The 27,689-nt window shown below is 45.6% G+C and overlaps 1 protein-coding gene across 6 annotated transcripts in view; it reads left to right on the forward strand.

The window, feature by feature from the left end:
* The first annotated feature begins 978 nt into the window (after positions 1–978).
* Positions 979–27,689, forward strand: part of LRRC7 (leucine rich repeat containing 7) — a 183,742-nt gene continuing 157,031 nt past the window's right edge. For all 6 annotated transcript variants that reach the window (XM_055725249.1, XM_055725243.1, XM_055725244.1 and 3 more), the window contains exon 1: positions 979–1,153. In XM_055725249.1, coding sequence (XP_055581224.1) covers positions 1,129–1,153 — 25 coding nt within the window. In that variant the 5' untranslated portion in view covers positions 979–1,128. The remainder of the gene's footprint in view (positions 1,154–27,689) is intronic.

Here is a 27,689-nt window from a genome sequence, read left to right on the forward strand (position 1 = left end):
CACTGCTGGGATAAACCCTCCTGTGATCCTTTTCCAGCTCCTACTAAATGCTTTCCCTCCCTGATGCTGGGCAGATGGTGTTGGAAGAGCAAGGTGATGACCTTACACAGCCCAGAGCAAGGCGGGCTGTAAAGCCACCCTGTCACTGAGGAAATCATGGGCCATCGTCATGGCCTGCCCAAGAGCCACGCTCGGCGGCGGCTGCCCCAGCTAGCGCAGCTCTGCACGGGGAGAGGCAGAGGTGGCCACCAAAGGGGACACACTGGAGCCGTGGCTGCTGCTGTATTTGGAAATGAAGAGTGAAAACAAACTGGCAGAGCAGCACCCGCACCTGCTGGCTGCAACAACCGCTCTGCAGATCAGCGGGAGAAGCTGCAGGAAACCCAACGACCCACGGTCCTCAGCATAGCTCCCAGGTAGCACAGCTCACGAGGGGAGCGGAGGCCTGACACCTGCCCGCTGTCCCCCTTCCCTCCCACGGTGGCTGGCTGTTCCCGGTGATGGAGGCCAGCTTCCACCACGCGCAGGATGCCCCTGCGGGCTCTTTCCCCCAGCCCACGCTCCAGCAGCCCTGTGGCCTGCGGCCGCCCAGGCCCGTGGCTGGGATGCTGAGCCGTCCCCCACGGCTTCCCCGCGCCGCTGCCAGGAGGCTGCCAGCCCCCGGCCCAGCAACTTTTCCCAAGTGGGGAAAATGGCTCCTGCCCTAGGGGGAGGAGGGAGGCGGCCGGGGGGAGCGGGCGCCGCGGTAGCTGGCATCTCCCCCTGCCGCGCAGCGCGGGGATGCCCCAGCCCCGCCGGTGATGCTCCCCCGGCCACGGACCGCCCCGTCGGGGCGGGAACGGGCGGCACCTCTCCGCATCTCCCGCACCGCACCGCACCGCTCCGCGGGGAAGGCGCGGCCTCAGCATCCCCCCCCCGCCGCCAGCCTGGGCCCCGCCGCCCCGCCCCTGCGCCGCCGCGGAGCGCAGCGCGGCCGCGCAGCCCGGCCCGCCCCGCCGCCGCCGCTCGCCGCCGCCTTTGTGTCTGGGCGCCGCCCCGCGCACGGAGGCGGCCCCTGCGCGGCGGGGCCGGGCAGCCGCGGGCGCGGGCAGCCCTCGGCGGCGCCCCCGGACCGCGGCTCGGCCGCGCATGGACGCGCGCTCCCGCCTGCACCGTGAGTACCGCCGAGCCGCGGCCGGGGCCGGGGCCGGGGAGGTCCCGCGGGGCGGCGGCTCCCCCGCGCTGGGGTGCCGCCGCCTGCGCCGTGCGGGCTGTCCCCGGGGTCGGGCTGCGGGTCCGCGGGGCGGCGGGCGCCCCTCGGTGCGCAGCCCTCGGGCAGGCACCGCGCTCGGGGCGGGGGGCGCCGCCGCCCCCGGTCCCCGCACTGAAATGACATGGCCGGTGGGTTTGCGCGCTGGTCCCCCGCAGCCCGCCCGAAAGGAGGCGGCGGGCTCGGGCGGCTCAGGGGAGCCCGGCGCTCCGCACCTGCCCCGCGCCGCGGCGGGCTGCAGCGGTGCCGTTCGGGCGGGGACCCCCCGCCTGCGCAGAGCCCGCCGCGCGTCCCGGTCCCGGTGGCGCCGGGCTGTCCCTCCCGGGCTGGCGCGGCCCCTCCGGAGCCCCGGCCCCGCCGGAGGAGGCTAGCATGCGCTGGGAGTCGCTTACCCGGGGTGCGGGGAGCCTTGGGGCAGCAGGCGTGAGCTCATACCTGCGCCTGGGGAATTCAAAGAGCCTCCCGGGCGGGGGTCTCGGGGGCCGCGTCCCCCCGGGCGCCCCCCGCCTTGGGCAGGACCCCGGGGGTGCCCCGCGGTCGGGGGGCGGGCGCTCCGCGCCGTATTTCAGCGGGGCTGGTAGCCCGGGGAGGGGGGCCGTCCGTGGAAGCGCCGTTGAAAGTTCCTTGCGTTTTGGGAAATGAAACCCGACCCGCACCCCGGGTGTTTTTGGTACGCCTGTCGCTGCCGTTAAATCCCCTCATTTTGCTTTTGTACATCTCTGGTTTTCAGCTAAAATCTGCAGCCACGTGCCGTTCTCGGGTTTAGCCCCAGGTGTTCTGGGTAACGGTAATCCTTAGGCACAGGTGAACCAGAAGGCATTTTCTTCCTCGTTAACACGACCGGAGAAGTGACTTAATCTGGTGGGTTTTGCCATTATGCATCTGCTGCTCTGATACTGACAGAGGATGTATGCTTGCCATGGCAACCTCCCCATCGCCTATTACAGCCACTTCTTGGGAAGTAGCGAGACTTGTTAAAGAAATAGGAACAGCTGATTTCAGAGTCTGCGTATTTATAAATAAATTGTGCATCTTGGAAAACATGACCTTTTTTTTTTGAGAATACTAATGTTGTTTCGGTTCATAGGTGTGGGGATGGAGAGGGAGTCAGCCTCTTGAGCAGGTCATGTATTTTTCTTTTCATGCAACCGCAGTGAAAGAAGGTGCCTTCATTTTTCAAACAGCATTAATTACTGTAATTTATTTCTAAACCACATTAATGGTCTTATAATCAAATATCTTGATTTGTCATTTTAGCTTGACATCCATGTGAACTTTAACCTTTGCCAGTATTTGCAGTGTTAAACTTTTCCTTGATAAACCAGTATTTTTAATTTTTTGTAATTGTCTCACACAGGAGGAGCTTTTCTGTGTCTTTCTGTTATACAAATAATATGAAACACTTAAAAAATGGTTTTACCTTAAAGCAATTTTTGCAGTTGCTGGAGTAATAGTGATCATCGCTGATTGTCCACTGTGTGCTGGATGCTTAACAAGTAGGGAGCAAACGCTGCACTCTGCGGAGAGGCTGCTGCTCGGACCCGGCGTGCCCAGTGCTTGCTGCACGTGTGGGAGTCCATCGAAAGGAGGAGCAGTGCGTGGGCATGAACAAATTCTTTGCTCCTTGGTCCCACATGAATTTATAAATGCTTCTCAGTTGGTCATTAAAAAATTGTTAAAGTCATAGTTATAAATTGGGATTTTAAAAGGAAGGTGGTCCATTATCTCTGGAATGTTGCAAGATAGCAGCATGCGCATGCTATTAAAGCCACAAAACTTCAGATTAATGAGGAATTAATAGCCCCTGAGGTGTTTGCATCTGTACAAAGCTTTGCCTGTGTGCACTGGTCTTAAAGCAGAAATGCCAGTGATGCAAAATCCAGCAGAGCGTCAAACTTCATCATAGACCTGGAAAACAGGGATTAACCCACATCTGAACGTGACCAGCAGATGCTCCCGAGGGAGAGCAGGCTGCAGCTGCATGGTGACCCCAGAGCCCTGTGCCCGTTCAGCCACCCGTGGGCCCCGCGCCGGCCCTCGCCTGCACCCAGCTGCCATGGTGCTGGGTCCTCTGGCAGATGCTGGGACCTGCTGCCCGGGAGGGGTTGTTTGGTGCCTGCGGTTATGGATGGGAGGTGGGGACCAAAGGTTTTCCAGTGCTTTGGAAGTGGTGTTTAGCCTGCTAGACGTGCAACGAATTCAGCCCCTACCTGACCTGCTGGTGGGTGGTATGTGAGCGGTGGCTCTGTCCCTGGAGTCGCACAGAAGCCCCAGCGGTGGTCCTGGGCGGCTAGCCTTGGGCGGACCTGCTTGGACTGGTGCCCTGAGGGTCCGACCTTCTGTAGGTGGGTGTAGGAGCAAAAGCTGCCCTTTAAATCAGGGTGTGTGAATCCATCAGACTGATCGCTGGCATGTTGCAAATCTGCTGGTCAGCCGGATCAGTGTCTGAAAGCCTGCACCGATTGCCCTGTAAGGTGCCGTATAGAAAACAGTCCCAGAGATAGTTCAGTGCTACTTTATAATATAAATTAATGATCTCTGGAGATCTAAGCTGAGCACAGACCAAGCACCTGAATGTTATATTAAGCCCTATTTAAAGATTTGTAAGAGCCACCATGTGTCTTTGGTTTTCATCTCAGCTTTCTCTAATTTTAGCGTGGTTTCTGTAGGCTTTAATTTGCCGGCACGGCAGATTGCATCAAATCCTAGGACAAGTCTTTCAGAACTGTTAGCTTTTCATCAGATCTGTTTTTCTGGGAATGCAGCAGTTTGTTGATGGCAGAGAGATCCTACATGTTTTACTGTGTGTCTTCACTGGGCAGATACATGCCTTTTAGTGCGACCTGCCTAGAAGTTACAGAAGAGTTGGAGAGGTGTAATGGTCGGGAAGGAGAACGTGTGGAAGGAGCTGTCAGTCAGGCAGGGGGCACCTTCGTGGGAGGAGGGGCTGCCACTGGCAGTTCTGTAGCCAAGTGCAAAATGAGGGAAGTAAAAGAGCATAAAATCTGTGCAGCTTGGGAGGTGCCCTGGAAAGGTGGAGCAAGTAAAATGTTAATGGGTCAAGTTATGGTGAATAAAGAAAGAAAGAGAGGAAGCCGTAAGCTCAGGAAGGCTGCTCTTTTTCAATATAAGGAGGAGAACATTCTTCATCCTTTAGTTCACTTGTATCCAGAGTGAATGAATACAGCTACAGGAGTTTAAGCTTATTGGAGGAAAATGCCCCCCCCTCCCATTTTGCTGGGGAGAAATGAAAATGAAAGCTGGTGCGAAGAAAATCTGAGAGAGCAATTTGAACCTTTTATAAGTGTAGGACACAGTGGGCAGAAAAAATCACAATCTACCTCAATTGGATGAAGGGCAGCGATGCCATTTATTCAGAACCAATAATCAAGATGTGTGGAACGGTGGGATTCCTGTGGGTCTGCGCTTGTGGTGTGAGTTCCCAGGGATGGGAAACAAACACTTTGCTTTGTTGCATAAATTGTCAGTCATTACTATTTTTTCAATGATGTGCTTAAGATGTAAAGACACACTTGTGAAATCTTTGATGCTTAGTTTATCACTGAAGTTTGGTGCTTGGAAGTTATGGTGCGGACTATAAATAGAGCAATCAATAGAGCAATCTTCCAGGTATAAAATACATACTTAAAGAGCATTTTTATAAACAGGAAGCCACGTGAGCTCAGAAGGTTGTGTTGTATGTATCGTGAGCAGCATCACAGAGCAGAGCATGCCCATCTGCTCATTGACGGTAGGAGTCGGCGGGCTGTGGGCGCTGACCTCCAGTCACGTAGCTGATGCTCAATTCCCTGGAGAGGGCTGCTCTGAAGTGGAGACTCGAACGGAATTTAAAGCCTTGGTTGACTTGGATTGCTTTTCAGCTGCTGATTTTAAAATACTGCTTTGTTGTTGACCTAGGGAAGATTGGAGAAGAATGATGATGGCATGGCAGGAGAAAGATGGCATTCCAGAAACTGTTCAGAGAGGGGTCCGCTGTCATAATGGAATTACACCTGACTTGTGTTATTTCGGGAGCTGCGCGGAGGCCATCATCAGTGCCGTCTTTCCTTTCTGCAACATGCATCGTTTCATCTGTAGTGGGTGCTGGGTCTTGCCTGTGGTCAGAGATGAGCAAGCCCTTGAGAGAGCCGAGCCGAGAGGCCTAGGAAGAGCTGTAAGGAGTTGAGAGAAGCCATCGGCGGGGAGGCCTTGGTGCCTTTGGTGGCCGAGGAGCGGAGCTGTGGCTGGCAGGCCCTGGTGGCAGAGCAAGGGGTGGCAGCAGCAGCTGCTCTGGCAGGGCCAGGAGCTCTGTCTCCAGCTCCTCCCAGGTCAAACCCCACCAGACCCTCCCACCGTCTGCTGCTTTTGCATCACTTTATTCTCAAATATAAAAAAACCTCCATTCAAATGCCATATGTTCTGTTTTCAACACCACATCCCATCTTCTCTTTGCCGTTGCTATTCTCCGTGTTTGACCGTTGAAGAGTCTTTCGGGCAGAGGCTCTTCACCCCCGGTAGACTCTTTGTGACGTGTTTATCGTCCTCATTGCTCTCCACAAAAGGGCAGGTTGGCAGGCTGAAGCACCGCCCTGACAAGAGGGAAGCTGGGGATGGTTACAGACCGATGCCTGCAGCTGGGGGAGCTGGTGATGATATTGATGGGGCTGGGGAGGGGAGCACATCACCCTGGTGGGAAAGGGCCTCTTGATACCCGGTGGGCAGCTTCACTTCCTAATTAGCATAAAATCTGCTAAAGGTGTTGTTTGAGTGGTGTTGAAATCTTTTTGTACGTTGTGTTTAATTTTGCCTCAGGTATTCGATAAACTGATCAAACTGTATGGTGCATGTGTTAGGCGTTCCCACCTCTAGCCATACTGAAACTTTAGCTGTTGTTACGATAAAAATTCTTAAATTTTAAAGCCTGAGTACTAAATTGGTAGCTTTCAGCAGTTCTCTAATTATGTGAGACATTTTTTGTACTTAACAAATGGTTCTTATTCTTGCCAGCACTTCAGCCCGGTGTTCTAGGACTGTGGGTGTCAGGGAACAGAACATATTTCTGTGTCTGTGAATATGATCCCACACGTTGTCTTAAGTGGGAAAATGTTCACAGCCCTTATATGGTGAGGGATTTTTTTTTTTCCTAAATCCATCAGTGCTTTCTCCTGCAGTAATAATGCAGTTTTATCTTCCTGATGCTTTGTAGGCTGGATATTGATTATGAACCAGAAATATGAAATGGGCTTTCTTTTTTCCTGACAAAGATACCCTGCAGTGTGACCTGCTCTGTCTTGTAAGCCTTTAAGAAATTGTTTCTAGAAATGGTTGATGGTTTTAAACAGCTAATCAATGTATAGATGCCAAACTAATAGATAAGTACATGAAAGCAGCAAGGGTGCTGTTTCTGCCTGGTGTTGTGCCTCTCTTCATCATTGCTGTGAGTTTACATGCTGCTCCTTGTGTTCAGCCATTTCGACAGCAGAGTTGCAGTCTCCTTGCTGCACAGGCAGCCAAGCACTGTAGAAGAAACTAAGAATTCTGCATGTCACGGCACAGTGACATATTGCACAGCGATGTGCCATGCTTTCCAGTCGTGTGCTGGAAGGTATCTTGCCATGTTATGCAGTGAGATTTGTGAAGTACTCGAGTTACCCAGAGCACCTCGTGATGCTCTGAATGAATGTTGGTGTGAGGCTGGTTACAAATTCGTAAACGTATGAAATAAAGGGTGAGGAGTTCTTTAGGGTCATCGAGAAGCAGAGTTACGCCCAAATGGATATTGTTGAGGAATACTCATTTTTGCACGAGATACTCCTTCCCAGTGGCATCACGCTCCAAAATCCTTTTGGTTTGTAACAGGAAGGCTTTGTAATGCTCGTGGTTGTATGCAAGAGTTGGAGGTGTGAGGCTTCCTCCATGCTGGTTACTCGGAAGGCTGGAGGAGGGGCTGGACGTGCTGCAGCTGGAGCTGGGGGGACCCTGCCGTGGTCACTCAGCACCGTGGCATGGTGCCACCTGTTTTTGGAGGCTCCTTGCTGTATGGCTGTTTCAGTGCAAAGCCTGTGTCATCACCCAGTCTGGAGTCACCCAATGTAAAGGGCAGCCAGCTAGTGTGCACAGGAGAGAAGGAAGAGTAATGACATGAGCATGGATGCTGTTACCCATTGTGAGCAATGTTGTTTCATGAGATTTTGTGACCACCCTTGTTTTGAGGGACTATGCATGTTGGTCCTCTCCTGCATGGGCATATGGCAGGAAGGGAAGGAAATGACCTAGTGTGGAGGCACAGAGGAGTGGGGTTCTGCAGGGATCCATGGGGTTCTGCAGGGATCCGTGAGGAGAGGTGAGGGTCAGGCAGGTGCTGGGGAGCAGCTGGAGGTGCAGCCTGAACAGGGAGGCGCAGGATCCTCTGGGACTTCCTGGGCTGATGGTCACATACTGCATTGCCTTGGTGGCCCTTGGGTACCTTCTTCCTTTTTACATCCATGCTTTGTCCTGTGACAGATTAGAAAGTATTGCTTCAAAGGCTTGTCTGGCAGAATGTCCCGCACCCCCGTGTCCTTGTAGGGTAGCACTGGGTGCTGGCAGTGACCTGTGTTGTAGGACTGGAGGGTCTACCTGATCCCTGCTCCGTGGGAAGGATGTGTTTGTCTGATGCACAGCACAGGGCACCTGCCTCCAGTGCCCGAGGGAGCCGTGTTGTGTCACCTGTGTGGAAGCACGTAGTCCCCTCTGGAATTTCATTCATAGATTCGTTTGTTGTCCCATGAATTAAGAAAATGTTGTAATCCTGTATATGGGCAGGAAAATGAATCATTATAGTACAGAAATTTAGTTATGATCAATGTGAATAACATTCCAAGGTTTAGTAATTTTCTTGAAAGTTCTACCACTGAGCAAAACTTATTTACACAGGTGACTTCTAATTTTTAAGGTAGGGTTTAAGTATCAAAACAAATTGGATCAGATGCTGTGAAAGTCTCTATGATTTTTAGTGGAGTGACAATTAAGTAGAACCACCTCTTGCTTCCTGAAAGGAAGAAGCTATCGAGTTTTGAGACAAAATTTAATGGGTTTTGAACAATATTTTTTACCAAATACTTAACAGAAAAACAGTTTATGTGAAAAATGCTAGAACATAGATATATTCTATTTACAGCCATATATTGATGTGGTTGATATAACAGCATGGTTTATAGGTGCCACCTAGAACAGAGGATTTGACTCGGAACTATCTCCAGGACAAAGGCCATCTTCATGGGCTGTCACAGACTGGGCGACAGACTGCGAGGCGCTTCTGCCTGGTGTGCATTTTGGGGAGCAACAGTCTGCATGACATTTGAGAACAACCTCACTTAATATGCATGTATTTGTAGGAATTTTTCTTGGGTTTTCAAAATTATGGTTTTCTTTATTTGTTGTTCCGTGGTTGCAGATGCTGCAGTATTTTTCTAGGGTTTTCTTTCCCCTAGGAAAGCCACACTTCAGGATTCCTGCAGAAGTATCTGTGAATGAGGCCACACTAAAAAATGAACACTGACATGCTTGCCTATGCTAGCACATCAACTTTCAAATCTCGGCACAGAAAACTCCTTTAAAGTATTTCTGTGCATTTTCTGAGGCTAACCGGTGTCTGTGTCTTCATTATGCCAGTGAAAGGCACTCTCTTTAATGGGATGTCATTAACACTTTCCTGCTGAATGATTATTTCCATTTATAATAGCAACAATATGTTAACTTCCACAAGTTAAAAATTAAGATCCTGGAACTGCCAGTCAGAGCGCAAGGGCTGCTGGCATTCTTTAATCATCGCTGCTATTTTTGTGTGGACAGATTTAGCATAAATAGGTGTGATGCAAAGTGTCATACCATATTTAGTCCTTGTCCAAGACATCTTAGTTCTGGAATGATGCTCTTTGTATAAAATTAATCAAGAGAGTCCATCTGTATCCATGGGGAGGGGTGGGGAAAAACAAACAACCAAAACCTAGTTGTATAATTTGCCTCCCTCCCCAGTTTTTCTTTAACTGACTTTGTGTGAAATACAACAAAGCAAATCGTTTTCAATACAGTGAAGCGATGACCCTGCTTGTGAGGTGTATGTTTTGTGCAGTAACTTAAAGGGCTGCTTAATTTGTGGCAAATTCAAGAGTGCATGGAGCTAAATGGGATTATGCTGGTTGTTGTCGAGTTTGGCTCTGGTCCGTAGTTGTCTTTAGAAACATTCAGGTCTACATCCCTTATTCAGAATGTGGTACTTTAACATACGCCTAAGGTTTCTTTGTTCCCTTATACAATGGAGTTTTGGTTTGTTGCTGCTGTTGTTTTTTCCACCTTTCAATATTTCATATTATGTCTCAGCAGGAACTCTTCTGTGGTCGTCTTTGTTACCCACTGTGATGCCCCACCAGCCCCTCTACCTGCTCAGGCGCTGCCTTCCCCCAGGGAATGAAATTAGGACAAGAACAAGGAGTCAGGAGAGTGGCATTTCTAAGGACTTGTGTTTCTTCCATGCAGCTCCTGCAATTGGGATGTCATCTGTAGATTTGGTTAAAGCAGGAAAAAAACCCTCGTCAGTGTTGGCTGTCAGATTAGCCTGAGATTAGATAAATCTTAATTACTTCTGCTAGATTTGATTCTGACTAGTCACACTAAACTCATTATAATAAGTTACAGGGTCACTTTAGGAGAAACTGAGAGGTAGGATTAATGCACTGTGCTATCAGAAATTGTTCTCTGATGCCAGGTTTATTTGGAGCTCTCATTTTTGCACTGGAGATGACGACGAGCTGCTCCCAATCTATCTTCTCCATGCCACCTGGGATTTGGTAGATATCTATCATGGTTCTTCCAACTCATGTCTTTTATAAACTGACCTACTTAGTGACTCTTCACAGAGAAGTCTATACCTTTGCCTGTCCTTTTCATCCTATTTTGAGCATCTTCCATATCTAGCATGTCCTTGCCTTTTATTTCAATGAGGGGACCGTTTTTTAATACCTTTAGAATAGCGCTGGGAAACCTTAAAGCAAAAGAAATTGTGTCCTTTCTGAAATACTTTGCGTTTTTCTAGTCCATTAGTCTGAATGCACTGACTTTGGCAGCATGGGGTGAGCAGCATAAAACCCCATAACCGGTATTAACAGAAATATAAGATTAACAGAATACAGTAAGTTTGTTCTTCTTAATAAATGCTTACCTAGAATACAATACCATTTGAGAGAAATGTTCATAGTTGACAAGAAATAAAAAAGAGCAGTCATTATCTTTCTAATGAACTGATAAGTCTGAATATTAAATCATCTAGAGAAGCTACCTCTTAGCTTCTATCCATCCTCTTTCACCATTACTGTACGTGAGAGAACTTGGCTGCTACTTTCTTGGGGGTTCAGAAAAAGCACTTTAGCACTGAGTACAAAACACTATCGGCCCTGTTCTCTTAAAACATAATTTGTGTGTGTGCATGTATAGTATATGTGTATATATATTTAAATATAGATTTATATTAATACATGCATAAAAATTTGAGTTCACACTGGTCGTAGAGATTGCTCCATTCTCACAAGAGAGGACCTGGAAACTTTTAGCAGGTAAAATGCAAACCATTAAAAGTTTTATGACTTTCAAAACCTTTAGCATGTGGTGGTGTCAGGGCTTCATTTTTACCTCCTGGGGCTTCCTGGTTCCCTCTGAAAGATATGTAGTGGCGTAATCTCTGCTGGAACAGGTTAAACTGGAAATGGGGTGTGCAGAGCATGTTTCAATTGATGTGTGTGTCTAGGAAATGTCACAATACTCACTGCATTTGGCAGGAGGCAATGAGTGAAGGCAGGCACTCCATAAAGCAGCGTGAAAGCAAATGGCACAGTAAAGAAATCTTGGAGCGGAATTGTTTTCTTCTCGAAGTCCAAAGAGCATTCATGTTCCTTGTTGCAGAAAAGAAGGCCAGACTGCTTGCATGTGGGCCTTCTTGGGTCTGTGTTCAGCAGACAGTGCCCCCTGACTCACTGTGAAAGGGAGAGGCTGCTCCAAAATCCTGCGGGTCCTAATGACCCTGTTGAGTCACGTTTTCATCGCAGCTCAGCTGCCATTTCGGGAATTTTTAACAAGCAGCTTGATTTTTCCTGTGAGCCCTTCGTGCACAGAGGCTGCTGCAGAGACCCGTGCTGCTCCTGCCGTTCCTGGAGCACAGCAGCCAGGTGACAGCCCTGGGCAGCTTTTGGTTAGGCTCCCATCCCACACACCACCGCAGCAGCAACCTGCAGCAGCCCCCAGCTCAGGCAAGCTGCGCTTTGCACAACAGCGTGCTCTGTGAGCGCTGCTTTTCCTCCTCAGCTGTGCCATGCTGGCCTGTTAACCTTGAAACGGTGATCCCGTGATCCGCGGTGACCGCTGAAAGCTTTCTTTAGAGACAAGAGTGAACTCGCTGTCCTGTGCAGTCCTCTGCTTGCCTTTGCATGCAAGGCACAGGGCTGGATGTTCAGGTCAGCCCCAGTGCCATCTCAGCAGGGCTGGTCCAGCAGGTGGGATCTTGGAGTCTGACTGGGATGCTCTGGTTGTGCGTAGGTTCCAACCTTGTGCCTTAGGGTCTTCAGGAAGACCAAAGAGCAAAGCTGTTTCCTGTGGAAAAGATGCAAGGGTGGATACTGGCTCTTTGGAAAGCTGCTTGGGGTGGTATTTTTCTTTTTCAAGTTTACCCTGAATTTCTGAAATATCTACATAAAAAAAAGTAGATCTTTTCAGGCACATAAGCATTTTTCCAGACCTGCTCTGCGCTTCTTTAGTCTCATGGAAAAGCTTGCACATCTGCCAGACTTTAGGTCCTGAACTGATTTTTTCCAGTTCATAATTGCTTCCCTGATAAATGTTTTCTTCTTGAGACTGTTAAAACGGGGGGGATCAAAGTTCTCTGCCTAGGATGGTAACCTTTGATGGCCTTCAGTTTTGAAATGTTCTTGCCCTTTAGAAGAAGAGTGTGCTGTCATTTGGTGTGGGGTGGCCAGGCTTTCAGCAGGGAGTTTTTTTACACCCTCTTGAGAATCCAGGTGGATTTGACCAACATGCCAGCTTTTGGAAGAGTGCAGCCCATCCTGTAGTGACGAATGCTGTTGGCTTTCAGGAGCCACACCACCCTGAGTGGTTGGGGTGCTTAGCATAGTGTCCTGAGGTGAGAACAAGCATTTTTGGGCAGGGGAGCAAGGACTGGCACGGCAGCCCCAAGGGAAGGGTCTGCAGCAGCTGCATGATACCTGTAGAAACACAGTCATATGGAGAGTCCTTCTGGTTTCTAAGGCTTTAAACAGTGTTCAGTAGATAAAACTGTTCTTTGAGCAAGGATGGGAGAACAAAGATACAAAGACAAGAATAGCTGTCCATGAAGTAATTGTCCAGGTGTCCACTGAAGGAGCTGTTCTGTGGAGGTATTGGTGTGAGGCCACGCGGTGAGAGGCGATGTCGTGAAAAGGCGCACGAAACTGCCTTAATGCCGAAGCAGCAGTAATTCCGTGCTGCTGTAAAGCTTGACTTGCCGTTTTGATCCTGTAACACAGGCTTTTTCACAAATGGAAAGGTAGAATGTTAGTATTATTTTTTTATATACATCGTCTGTTGCTATCTTCTGAAAACGTTTACTTGCAGTTCTGTAATGCATTTAATGCTTCATGTATTTTGTTTTAGTCATGTGGCGGCCCTTAGTTTTAAACTACCAGTTGAGCATTAACAGGCAAACCAGATTTGCTGTAAGATCTTTTAATAATTCTTTCCTGCTTTTGTTGTGATTTCACCTTAACCAACTCTGCTACAAGAAAACATAGAGAAAAACTGAAGACTTGTTTGTTTGCTTTTGCCATGACTTTGAAGACGCCCTGCATTATTCCCTGACCATTGAGGACTATGGCTGAGAACAGAGATCAGCCCAAACCTTGCAGTGAGGTCTGGGTGCTGGTGGTGTGTGCCACACTGCAGGTTTGTAGAGCTCGTTGCGCAAGTGAAGTAACAAGCTCTTGCCAAGCAATAGTAGAAGGGACAAACTCCTTTACCATCTCAGGTACAAGACAGTGGTGCAGAAGGCTTTTTGAGATGAACTGCATGCAGGAGTTTCAAGGGGTAAAGCAGATTTCGGTTTGCTGGTGTGGTGACGGTGTTGCAGTAGCAGACTGCATTTCACTGCTTGATCCAGGGAGGAACAGAAGGAGTACTTGGAAATTGTGTGGTGGTAAAAGCTATTAATATTAAGGCACTTTCTCTTCTTTTCAGCTGTGAACTGTAATTCACTATGATTATTTGTTTCCTAATAAATTGTGTGTAGCTCATCTCAACATCAAAACACATTAAGCTTTTTGCTCTGATGTCTGTTACGCAGGCTAATTTAATTCATCTTTGGAAAGGAGTTTATGACCAGATGCATGAGATTTGACTCTGAGATACTGTACAGCTTGTACTTTCTATCTGGAGATACCCAGAAAGTCAAATTCTGCTCCTTCCTATCCTCATAATTTAATTGAAGTTCAAGAGAGCTCCATAGGTATGAATGAAAGTGCGCTCATTAGATACCAGTGCAGTATGGGAGGGTACTGAATTTCAAGTAAAGGTGGTAGCGCATGAATGAATTGGCTGCTAGTCTACTGAGTAAGCCATCCACCAGTGTCTGTTTTGAAAAAGCTTCCAACGTTTCAGCTGGAGTGGCTACTATTTAGCTAATGGAATTACAATAGGTATTTTAAATTTAAAAAGAAATAAAACAGAGTAGTGACTACTGACACCATTTAACTGAGGATATAACATGAATGCATATTAGTAATTAGTGAGTGAAAAAAAGCTTATTAGAAAGCTACTTCATGACATTGTTCTGGAGAGGAGCATTTTGTTATTAAAGTGACTTTGAAAGCAAAGATAGTCCACAGCTAAACATAATTTAAGGTCATTCTCCTACATTTTGTCTGTCTAGTTTTCTGTTTGTTTTTACTTAATTGTGATGGAACAAACTCTGCTTTGACTTACTATCATTGTAAGTTGGTGTGTGCAAAAAGGAGATTTGTCCTGTGCCAGGCTGGGCATCAGCCGTGCTGGCGTTCAGCTCTCTGCGGGAGGCTGTGGCTGCTGCCTTGCCCAGCTTACCATGTCAGACCCTTAGTCCTCGTGTCACCTGCTTTGCTGGCCAAACCAGAGCTTTTTTTGCATTTTCTTTTCTCCTTTTAGAAGATGTTCTTGTGTGTTGTGTGTGGATGTGCAACTTGCCCACTTAGCATCATGGAATCATTTGGATTGGAAAAGACCCTTAAGACTGAGTTCAACTGTTAACCCAGCACTACCAAGTCCATCACTAAATCGTGTCCCTAAGGGCCACATCTACACATCTTTTAAATACTACCAGGGATGGGGACTCTACCACCTTCCTGGGCAGCCTGTTCCAAGGCTTGACTACGCTTCCCGTGAAGACATTTTTCCTAATACCCAACCTAAACCTCCCCTGGCACAACTTGAGACCATTGCCTCTTGCCCTATCGCTTGTTATCTGGGAGAAGCGACCGACCGCCCCCTCGCTACACCCCCCTGTCAGGCACCTGTAGGGAGTGAGAAGGTCCTCACAAGCCTCCTTTTCTCCAGGCTAAACACCCCCAGCCCCCCCGCCAGCCTTGTGCCCCAGCCCCTTCCCCAGCCCCCTGCCCGGCTCTGGACACGCTCCAGCCCCTCCAGGTCCCCCTTGCCGCGAGGGGCCCGATCCTGCACACCGGGTTCGGGGTGCAGCCTCACCAGTGCCGAGCGCAGGGGGCCGTCACTGCCCCGGCCCTGCTGGCCACACTGTTTCTGGTACCAGCCAGGACGCCGCTGGCCTCCTTGGCCACCCGGCCACGCTGCCGGCTCATGTTCATTATTTTACTCTTTAGTTTATATATACTGTGTTACATTATGACTTCATGTTATGAGTGTGCAGGGAGGAGGGAGCTGATGGGATGTGCTGGCCTTTGCGGCTGTGCCAGTTTAAAACTCCACCTGAGAACTGCTGGTTCAGAAAGTCACCATCATGGTGGGTACCACTGGGAGTAGAGTGGGAGCCCCATGAGGGTCTGGCAGACCCCAGGCAAGCACATGGGTGTGAGATGAGGGAGTCGGCTCACATACTGTGGGCAAAACTGGTTTTTCCTGTGTTGCACCTGCTGTAGCCTGGCAGCATTCAAGGAGTCGTTTTGGGTGGTTTAACACCCACCCTACAGAAATATCCTGTGTCAGTATCTGTGTCGCGTCCTTCTCAGGGAAGAAAATAGAGCTGAAGGGTGCTGTGCTGCATCCTCACAGCTTCTCCTACACACACTAACGGCAGTCAAGCAGGGACAGAATGAGACAGTAACCTCAGTGGTTACATGGAAAAATAATTTATAAACACCAATCCTTAAAGAAAAACATGCCAAGAAATCTAGGTCTTTTGCAATATCGGTAATGATTTTGTAATGGATTTCCTGGAGGAAGATTTTTAATTTTACGATATTTTTGTGTCTTACATATTTGTGATGTATTTGTCAACAAGATGAGCAAAAGCCAGATCTGTTCATAGTAGCTTGAGTCCTGTAAGAATATATATTTAATGACGCACAATGGATATAAAGCAACTTCAGCCATGGTTTATACTGCACAACGTTAATGGAATATTGTATCGCGCTCAGTTAAGTTGCTGAACTACAGACTCTGTATTGTAAGGGCATGTTGTTACATAGATCTTATTTTTATATTTTGTACTGGACATTGCTGGATTCACTGCATCTAGAAACTGCTGTCTGTCTCCTTTACCTTTCCTTTTCACTGGTGTAAATTCAATTATTTATTTGGAGTTACCACATCATTGCAGCTGTGTAACTTGCGATGAAGGGGATAGATGGGAACCCACATTGAGCACAAAGCCATGTACAGGCAGCTCATGAGTTCCACAGAATGAGGAGCCTGCTCTGCTTTCCTTGACGGTAATGTAAATTTGGAGTCAGTCACTCGACATGGTATGGTAGGTGGAATGGAATTCTTTACTTTAGTATGTATTAAGCTGTTGAGGATTCAGGTGTTAGGATCAGCCCTCGTGATGGAAGTCCCAGGATCAGCCAGAGGTTCAGCTCTGAGAAGCACCAGGAAAGGACCTGCAGCTCCAGATGTTTTATAGTCTGTCCTTTGTTAGCTTTGAGCAAACTTGGCGTCTCATGTGTGGTTACAAGAGTGGAACGCAAATAGCACAGGTGTTCAGGCTATTATGCAGACGTACAAATGACCCAGCCATAGAGGGCGGAGAGCGGTCCTGTATGATTTAACCTGAGCTGTGTCTGTAGCAGTGTCCATAAGACACAGGCAGTGGATGAATACAGGACCCCAAACAATCGTATAGCTTTGAAGATCCAGAGTTGTTTAAGGCATTGAGATGTGCTGTATGATGAATGCATAGGTGACTTTCTAATCACCGATTACTCTGTTAAGTTTTTATTAGCTGTGTGCAGTGTGCTAATACAAGACAAATAATGTCTTCCATTTTGTTATTGCTGTTTTTCTGGGCTTTTTGCGTTGTTTTTGCAAGTGGGTATGATGTCTCAGTTCTTGAAGGTTGTAAAAAGAACTCCCAAATAGCTTCGTTCTTTTTCTAAAACCATTGAGGAAAGATAGGAAATTATGAGTCACTTCACACTTTCAGAATCACGAACACAAACTAGATCCTGATCCAAAGGTTCCCTGAGATCATAAGAACTTGCATGAGATATAAATCAGGCTGCCAAAACTTATGTATTTAGCACAGCTTTATCAGAGGTTTTATTCTGCACAGAGCTAAATACAGTTTTTTAGCAAGCTGATATTTGTACTTGAAATAGTGCATAGTGTAATGACAGTATAAAAATATTGGTAAGAGATCATTCTGAGGTGCCTTTCACTGTTTCAAAAACTATTCTGTACAGTGTCATGCCTTGATAATATTTCATTTTATACTGCAAAATTTTGTTTGGAAACACCAGATATAACAGCTCAGTGTGATTAATTCAAGTGCCTATTACTGGGAAAACCCAGTCTGGTTTGCAAGTTGTGTGTGGTGAGAGGCAAGGTTGTGTTTTCTTAACCAGACAGCAGTATATTGATCTTCTGCACAAATGATGGGAAAGGGTTTGGGGCTTTTTTCCCCCCCTTGAATGCACTTGTTCTGGAGAGGCGAGGAAGCCCAGGGCAGGTGACTGAAGCGGCAGGTCGGCTCTGCTACTGGGGTGGAGTGCTCTGGCGAGCATCCCTTCAGGTAGGAAGAGTCTGCACTCGTGGTGCTTGCAAAGAGTTTCCGTACCATTCAAGTTGCGTCAAGTGCTCACCCACTGTCTTTGCGTTAGCTTTGCGCAGATTAGCATGTTTGTTAATGCTTACTGGTATGGAACAGCTCTAAAAGCTTCGTCACTGGGGTTTTTTTGTGGGGCCTTTAAATAGCAACAGGAGTCATTTTATGCACCAAATACAGAGCTGTGTTATTTGTAAGCACTGACCAGAACTGATCAAAATAGAGTCACTAGGAAATGTAGATAGTAAAATGTTCTCAAGCATTGTCCTGTAGCACATTGCTGCTGGAGTGCCGTGTGCTCGGCCTGTGGCCTTCCCGTAGCTCGCTTTTGAGTGCAGCTTCAGAGACGAGCTAACTTGGCTGCTCTTTAGCGTGCAAACTTGGGAGGTTTTGTTGGCGTAACTAGATCTTCACAGAAGGAAAAATACTGGCTGAGATCTTAAGGTACATTAAAATAAAGATGTTTTGAGCTATCATCTTAAACTGCAAAGGGCTTTGTGGTAACATTAAATGTTTCTGTTAGAAGTGGCATTACTATGGTTGATCCGTAATGTGGCAGATCCATAAAATATCCATTAATATATGGGGTGGGCTGCAGGACACCTTTTTGTCCCTGTTTGTTTTTATCTATGAATATCAGCTTGGCTTTTCCCATTCTCCTTGCAGAAAATGGTTGGCAAAGGCGTGTACTGGAGGTTGGGAGAAGTGCCAGGCAGAGGCACGGCTTATCCGTACAGCAGATACATTGGGGTCTAGCTAATGCTGCTGTATGGCTGCGTTCGGTTTTACTGGTATGTGTCTGCACCTGGCCTGTCTCAGTAATAATTGACTGGCACTGCTGTGTCGGGTAAAACTGCAAAAGAGTGCATTATAATTGCTTTTTTCTTAACTTGTAACCTGAAGTACTTACTTTTGGTATGTCTGAAGAGGAATTTGTTTTCTGGTGGTATTTTCAATTTTTTTTTTTTTTTTTTTAAATTGTGAGAGTGAAAAGCATTTTAACTGTATCTCTTGCTAAAAGATTAGCAGTGGAAGCCTCTGTGAAATGTATCGGTACTGACGTATTGTATCTTACCTTTAATAGACTAGTTCCAGTGGTCTTGCTTTAGCTATGTATGCTCAGTCTCACGGCCGGTGTCACAGTTCCTGTCTCTGTAACAATTGTGAGTTTTGTGACTTTTGGAAGGAAACATCTAAAATAAAAAAACCCAAAACATTGAAAGTAATTAACATTTCCCAGCCAAACAAAGATAACATTAATTACTGTTAGCACTGTATGCTCTAGTTAGATTCTTACAGTATGCCCCACAGTGAGTTATGAAGTTAGGTGCAATAGTTTTGTAATAGCCTGGAACAGCAGCATTGCCTTGCCTACTTAAACAGCAAAAGAGGTCCTTGCTAAATCTGCCATTATGAACAAATGTCTTAAAATGCATGTAAAAGTTAAGAGGTCTTAATTTTAGACAGGTAGATGTTCATATAAATTAGTAATAATCTCATCATTTTAGTGTATGGCATCCTTAGAAGCTGAAAATTAAAAGTATCCATTTTCATAGAAGTACTTGGATTAGGCACTGTCCATAAGATTCGGGGACCAGCTGTGATATCTGCCCTTGTTTTGAGCAGTCTCTGGCTATAAGACTATGCCTGGAAAATAGGCTTCTACTCAAGTGAATGCCTTAACGTGCTGTGTCCTAGCAGTCATCGCGCTTCCCTTTGAGCGACAACTGTTGGTCCTCTGTGTGAGATGGCAAATGTTTATGGCTTGGTGGCCATAAGCCTATCTGCTGAAGGTGACCTGTCTCCTTCTTTTGATTTCCCTTTTAATACTAATTATGAGCCAGATTGTTCACTGATTATTTGAGCCAGGTCCCTCTTCAGGCGTAGTAACAGCTCAGGCCCAGCCGAGGTTCATGCTGCTCTAATTTGCAGCTTCATTTCACCTGGGACAGTGCCTAGATCAGCCCCAGTCAGGTTCCTGGAGCAGTGGAGACTTATGGATGAGCTAATAAGTAACTTATGAAAATGATTAAATAAAGGCAGCATCTCTAGGCCAAGAAGGCAAGTATTATGATGTGTTCATTCATCTTTACCATTTGCCAGTCTTTGATAGATTATTTCGGGGGTTTCAGATGAATTTACTGTCTGCCTGCTGTTCCCAGTAAGGAAAGCTCAGGAATCCCATAGCCTTTCAAAGATCAGCACTCGGTTTGCAAGCTGCCAGGGCTATGGATCCAGTACAAATAATTTAATTTTTACACTAGTGGGTTTCTTTGTGCTTTTTCTTCAAGTTTCTTCTGTTTAATTGTTGCAGCATTCTGTAAAGAAAATGGTGACAGAGACCATGGCAGGGAAGAAATATTAGTGTTGTCCCTCCATGTTGTATATTCCCTGTTTCCCGTGGTGCTGTGTGTCTAACAGGTAAATTACTTCCTTTGAACTTACTATAAAGTAGCAACTTCTTGTTTTCATTGCAGTTTGTATCCCCTTTCACAGAAGTTATCACGTCTTTGTGACTGCGGCTTGTAACTGCGTATTTTACACAATATGATCACTACTCCACATTAGCTCAAAATTTGCGTTAGGGTAATTATACATTTTTATTCATAAATACTTTATTGCCCATGTGTATATATAACTTATTTATAGACAGCCTTCTTTGTATACTTCACCTTATAGATAATAATCCTTGGAAAGCTTAAAGAGGAATTTTAATTTAAAACAAATTTGTCTTTTTCCATTTGGACAAAGACAGGTCTTAGTATTATCATCAGTGATGGCATCGCTGTCTGTAAAGTTCTTAAAGAGTCCTCTAACATATTTACCCTCAGCTAGCTGGTTCATTTTACTGTGGGAATAAAAATTCGTCTTTCTTCAGAAACACAGATATCTTTAAAAATAACAGTATTTTAGACATTAGTAACATTTAGGAAAGTAAGGGACCTTACCTTGGTATTTCACTGTAGGTTACAGCAGCATTGAAACACCAGAAGGTAAACCTCACAGCCTGATTTCACCTGTACGGCTAGCCAAGGCTTCCGTGCAGTGTGTGTGGAGCGATCTGCAAAGATACCTGCTTGCTTGCTTGGTTAATGCTTGTGATGCGGGACCATGCTCCAGGTAGGCAGTATCTGTTCTTGCTCCTCTTCAGGAAAAGAAAGATAAGGCAAAGCTGGCATGTTCTGTCAGCTCTGGTGGAATACAGCCATGGAGTGACAGTTGTCACCTTGCCGACGCCGCTGTACAGTCGTATCCGTTTCCCCGACCTTTTATTTCTACCTTCTTCAATGGGGAAGCACTATGAGCCATGAGAAACCCGGCAGCTGTGGGAAACTTTGGAAGTTTTGCCAAGAAATTTTAATAGATGACAGTTAAGTCTTTCCAGTATTTTCAAATGTTATATTCATTTCTTAATTAGCAATTTGGACCTGCATTCCACTGCTCTTCATCCTGATATACATTCATTTATATAACTCGTCTTAGGCTGGTGCTCCTGTCTGTCTTGTCTGAGCTGTTGGTGGAGAAGCATTAAGACAAGCTTTTCAAAAGCATGCCTTAAGCTCTTGCATAAGTCAGAGCTTATTTCAAAACTGGAAGTGCAATGACTGAATATTTTAGAAGTCTGAGCCCATGTGCCTTCAGCAGTTAGTTGGGTTTTAGTTTTTCGTCTGGGATTTGGGTGGAGTTTTTTTGAATGTACATTGGCATTAGCAGGCACTTTCCTATAAAATTATTCTGGATTCTTTCCAGCAGCTGGAGCCTTTCCAGTTTAGTCAGAATGACCTTTGTTTATTGTAAGTTGAACACATGTTTCTTTGTGCTTCATCGTTGAATGAGAGTTTTATTAGTCCTTTTAAGTGTGTGATACTCTACGGGTAAGATCAAACCTAAGGCCAGTCATTTTACATACCCTGAGACCTTTCATCCTAAAATGATGGTTGTGTCTTCTACTGCAACTCCACAATCAAGAGAGGGGAGGGAGGAGTGGTCCAAAATTAACAGTATAATCTTTATGCATACTTGAAATGCAGCTTGTGGACTAACATAGTTCACTTTTGGAATAAAGATACCTGTAGCATTCTTCATGATGGACTTATGAACTTAAAACTTCATTAATGTAAGCATTTAAACAGCTTTAGAAGTGATCCTCAGCCATTGTAATTGTCCCTGAAAGGCTTTGTTGATTTTGGTAATTTACAATATTAGTTCCAGTTTCACAGTTTTTAAAAATATACTTCCCGGTTTTGGTAGAAGGCAACTTTCTTGTAGGAATAGTGAAAACACCATAAAAAGCATGTTATTAAGTCTTCTGAGTTAAATGTTTTTAAATTGTTACATTTGTTAATCCTAGGAGTGTGAATTAATTAAAATTCCTATTCACATATGTAGGATTTATTTTAGCTCATGACTCTCTAAGAAAAAGGTTGAAGATGTGTCAGCATCTCCTCTGGCTCTGTGAAAGGAAAGTGCACGTAGTTAAAAAGAACTATAGAAGGGAAGACATCAATAACTGCGCCCTTCATCCTTCTGGACAAAACACACACAGAAAGGGAAACGCTTCTTCAGGGGAAAGACTGTGATAATCAGCCTGGGGGTGATACTGAAGTTCTTTGAATATTCTTATTCACTTTCCTCTCAAGCTAAGTGGATGTGTCTTATCCTCCGTATAATCACAATTAATGAAAAACCTATAGCCCTGTTCAGCACATCTGAGCATTTCTCGCTGCCTTTAATTGACTTATCCAGCATCTAGTGTGACTTGATGGACTTGGATGGCTTTCCTTCAGCCCCTGCCCTTTGAACATTTCTTTTTCTGCTAACATTTCACATTGGAGGTTTAATCTCTTGCAGCTTTATTAGGAAGAAATTAGCTTCTACAAGAACTGAGCTGTGGAAAATGGATATTTGGATCTTATCCTAATTCAGAAGAACGTTGCTGTTGCGGCTGGCGCTTTGGAGTACGGGTCTGATTAATATACCCTGCACAGTCTGGTTCACAAGAGCAGTGTCTTCCTGCAGGAGATGTATCAGCTGCAGGGAGTGCAGACAGAACAGGCTGATGGTTTTATTCTTAATTTTATATTCTGTTTTTATTCTAAACATTACAATACCCCAAACAAATATTGCTTCCTGTTGTCAGAGAACCATACTGCAGCACAGCGGTCCAGACAGCAGCTGGACTCCTCCCTTTGACTCTTCCTGACATCTTTGAATGACGTTAGCCCTTTCCCTCACATTGCTTGCACTGCAGCGAGCAGCTTTGCATTGTCTGCAGGTCTTTCTCGCTGCTTCCCATCCTGAAGTCCTTTACTCTGCCAGGCCCAGTTGGATGCTGGTATTTTTTTGCCCAGATAGGACACTGTTTGGCCGTGTGGTAATGCATGTTGTTTGCTTGTTCCCTTTTGTCTGACCACGGGCTGTTGCCTGCCCTCTTAGTTGTTTTCAGCTCAGCTGGTTTTAATTTACTTGCACAGGAACGATTTCATGCCGTCTTAAGTCTTTGGAGAAGAGGTGAAGCAACAAAAGGCCCCAGACGAGCCTGGATTAAAAACACACTCCTTTTGTGGTCGTTTCCCATCTACAGTTAGACTTAAAACTTACAAAAAAAAAGTTCAGAAAAGAAGCCTATTTAGTGTAATACACCAATTTATAACATTCTGAGTTCTCAGTCAAAAGTTGTACAGTAGTACATCCAACGCCTGCTCAGTTATGTTGCTTTAACACTGGTACTGTTATCTCCCATACCTGTAATCCCATCAGAAGAAATTTGTTAGGCTAGTTTGACATTGACACTGTATTTTTTGATACACACATGTACCAGCATTAATTTTATTAAGCTGCTGTAATTCTTTATAAATTTTGTTGTGTATTGCTTATTCCATTACATTGTGCAGGATCAGTGTCAAGCTGACAGGCCCGTAACTATTCAGATTATCCCATTTGCTCTATTAATCATTTGGTACAGCAGCTGCTTGGTCCATTCTAACCCTCCTTGCCAAGGACATGCGATATGTCACAAAAGAGGTTATTGTTATTATACCTGTGACCAAGCTCTTGATGGTCTTGGAACACAAGTCAAAAGCTCCAGATGAATACAGACAAAATCTCTAAAGATACCGCTCTTAGAAAAGGCCCAATATAAAGGAGAAAAGTGCAGAGAAGATTGGCTTGTACTGTCCTGCTGGTTCTTGCTGAAATAAACCCCCAGAGGTTCCTATAGGTTCTGGTTAAGGCAATGTTAGAACGGTCTACAGAGGCATCAATGTACTCACTGCTCCAATAAGTGTTGAGTTTATTTTACTTCTAGATTTCTTCCTGAGATATTGGCAGTGAACAGCAGGACAGCTATTTGGCATGAGCACTTCTCAACCCTATTTGGAAAGCAAGCAAATTGCTGCGATATGTGGAGAACTGCGTTTATCTAGTGTGCAATCGTAGCCAGAACAGCTTTTGTCAGACGTGCTGGAAACCACCCCAGACTCAAGCTGTCTGCTCACCTGCTGCGTGGCCATTGCTCGTTGCTGAGGCTTAGATTTCACTGCAGAAGGCTGCTTTTCTTGGGATGATTTAACACACCACAGGTCACTTGCAGGATGTACATACAAGCAGTAAAAGGGGACAATATCTCATGGCAACATGTAAAAAAAAAAAAAGTAATGTTATTTACAAATTGAGACAGGCGATGTCATTCTGTTTGCTAATTTACAAGAAAAGTAATTCATCAAAACTCAGCAGCAAAGGAAGGGGTAATAGCTACTGAGCTACCATTTGATTTTTAGTATTTTTGGTTGGTAATTTATTTGTCAGGAAAATATTACCGTAAAATGTAATTTTTCTGAATATGAACTACTGTGTAACAAAATGGCTTTTTGGGCCGATTCTATACGCTGGCCTGGTACTGTAGGGAAATTCATACTTTCACAGCTGTTTATGGCTCTCTTTCTTATCTACTGAGCCATTGCCAGATTTGTAAAATCAGAAAATCTATTTTAAGAAAGGAATAGAACCCCCTACTGTTCTGAACGGCTGTTCAGAGACTATGAAAATGTTTTCCAGATAATGCTAGGCTCTGCTGAGGTGTTCTTGATACACCAGGGCAAGACATTCTGCCTTTCCTCAGATGTGTGGTGAAGCTCAAAAAGAAAATGATGCAAAGCTGATGCTCTGGGTTGATCTACCATAATGCTTTAAATTCAGACTCCTTTCTTACACCAACCACTCTTGTTCAAAAAATACTTTAAGGCTGTTGGAGACTACCATAGCAAGGAATTGTGTTTTTTGGGAATGAATCTGGTACAGGAGATCAGCATAACTATCCTCTGCTTCCTCTGGGCTCAGTGGCAGAAATCTCCCAGCCCTATGGCTCTATCAGGGGCTCAGAAAATGCAGACGCATGGAGGTCCCTCTGTTTTCGGTGGAGGAGACTGCTTTATAGTTGCCTTATGGTTGTATGTCAGTAGACTCTTCCATTTTGCTTATAGACATTGCCAGGTCCGAATGCTGCTGTGAGAGCTGCAGTGTGGTTCGTTCTGAGCAAAAATGAGAAAGTCTGGGCATCGCTTTGGGGTGTGCAGGCTGGTGGCTCGTAACACATGGCCTCTGCGCTGCAGGCTTGGGACAAAAAGACTTGAAGTGCTGCGCCTCTGCTCTTGGTTTGCCAAAGGCCATGGGTGTCACTGCAGTGCAGCCTTGAGAAATGGGATGTCTCCAAAATAGGGATGTTTCTCAGCAGACATTTTGTGGCAGAATGAAGCATTAAACTGGCAAAAGCTGGTGGGGTAGGGGCTGGTGCGGGGTATGCGGTGGTAGAGAAATTGCTCTGAATTCAGAGCTGTCATCTGATAGTCACAGCTGTTGTGTTCGGAGGACTAGAAGTTTATCAAACTCTTGTGTTCAGAGGTTTGTTTCATGGCATATTTCTCTAGTGTTCTTGTGGTGCTGAGGGGAGCAAGAACACAGCAAGCTATGGGAAAGTGTGCTAATCAAAGACTGTGATAGGAAAGCAATCTCAGAGAAGCTCTAGGGAAAGGGAAACGTCTTGGTTTTACCTTTTGCATTTTGTAACAAGGGAAGGGAGGAAGAAACTCAATCTCAGACTGCACATAAGAGAAAACCAGTCTCTTATTGACATCACATCTGGAAATGAAAGCTCATTGCTGGCATTTCTCTAAGATAAGAGAGAGAAGGCATTCCTAGAGGAAGCAAAGCAAGAGAGAAAAGATGTACCTATTTACTCATTCTCTTGCCCAAAGAGCTGACCTCAGAATGCCCCTACAAGTTACATAGCCCTGGGGTAAGGGCTTCGCTCTCCAGATCCCAAGACGAGATTAATTGGAATAATTAAGGATAAATGTTTTGGTTAAATACAATGTATATGGGAATTTTGTCTGACTGATGTTAATCTTTTTATACTTTGTTTGAAGTTTTGCTGTTCAACTGTGCTTAAATAAACATTATTCAAGTGACAATGTAAACTAAGTTTGAAGTGGAATTCTGATGTATCAAATAAATCTAGGATGCTCAGATGCCGTTTTTGTGCCAGGCACTGAGGTGTGAGGATGAACTGGTAAGTGGTTAAATCACTCTTGGATGTCCTCTGATAGAAAGCCCAACTGTAAGGTGTTGCAAAAAAAAAAAAAAAAAGTTGCCATATCCATGTACATCTTTAATCTAAAAGACCAAATTCCTGACTTCCTAGTGCTTCTAACATTCAGATTTGTTTGCTATCTTTTATGCTGTTGTATTAATGATTTTTAAATATTCAGTAAGTCTGTCATCCTTTGGATTCTGTTAATGAAGTCACTTGCCTTAATCATTGGACAGTGATTTAAAAGGTCGCTACGGTAACAGCAAATGGAAAGGCAATTCCACAAAACTGTGTGCAGAAAGGAAAGAAAAAAGTTGTTTGAGGCCAGTGAGTTGTGTCTCAGTGAGGTAACCTAACACGTATGTTAAATACCATCATTTTACTAGTGGTCTGTGCCCACCTCCTCCTGGCTCAGCATGTGCTCACAAGGTACGTGCTCAGCACCACTCCACTATCTGCTGGGAGGAGAAGGGCAGGTGTTCTTCATGCCTATAACTTCTGCGTTTTGATTTCTTCTCAGAAGGTGCTGGTTCCTCCTCAGGAACAGGTTAGACTCCTCTGGCTTTGTTTCTGGATCACAGTCTGTTTCTTTTTCTGCCAGACTGACGGTAAACCACAAACTTTGGGGGTCCTGCAGCGGTCTTTCCTGCAGTTGTATCTATACAGGTACTAGGTAGCACAATTTAACTCACAGTAAACAAATCTGTGTTTAAGAACGTAGCGTAGGAATGTCTTCACACTGCAGAGAGAGAATGTGAGGTGGCACAAGGAAGGGGATGATTTGGAGCTGCCTTAGGTCGCTCCAACACGGCACCCATGCCAGCTGCCCTGGATTGCTGGCAGCCCAGCAGTGTCAGACAGGCGCTGGCATGTGCAGCCCTGCTCTGCAGGGCCCGGAGAGCTTGCTGGTGTGCATCAGCAGCTGGGCGTGCGGGTCAGCACTGCGTGCCATGGGGGCTGCAGGCAATGCGCTCTCGAGTAAATGGGATGCTGAGATGAGCTCTTTCGAAGAAGTCCTGCTTCTTCAGACTGACTGAGGACAGCCAGCCCTGAGCTGGTCACCCACCCTTTTCTCTGTCTCTGTTTCATGCCCTGTCCTCCTCTCTCACTGCCAGAAACACCCTTCACAGATCCACGGAGTGTTTAATTATTGCTAGCAGCCATGAATGTTAAATAGCATTAGAAATCATGGGTGTCTGGGAGAGTGAAGTAATTCTTGTTTTGGATGTGACCCAGAAATTGTGGTTAGTGCCTTGTGATATATATAAGGAGAATGTCAGTAAGTTGGAGCAAAATGGCTTGTGGCAGATAGACATGCACATCCACAGCATGTTTAACGTTATGGAGGGCTCTTAAACAGTCTCGAGCTGCTGCCTCTTAGCTATCCTGTAATGGAAACAAAATGAATCATTAATATTTAACGTTGAGTCTGATCTTTTTTTGATTGACTGTTGGAATTTTTTTTTAAAAATTGTGTTGTTTTGTTGTTGGGTTTTTTTAATCGCCAGTTGGAAAATATTGGCCAATGCATTTGTAACAAAGAAAAAGTATTTGCAGATTTTCAGTTT

Source organism: Falco cherrug, chromosome 12, assembly GCF_023634085.1.
Source record: "Falco cherrug isolate bFalChe1 chromosome 12, bFalChe1.pri, whole genome shotgun sequence".
NCBI classification, from domain to species: Eukaryota; Metazoa; Chordata; class Aves; order Falconiformes; family Falconidae; genus Falco; species Falco cherrug.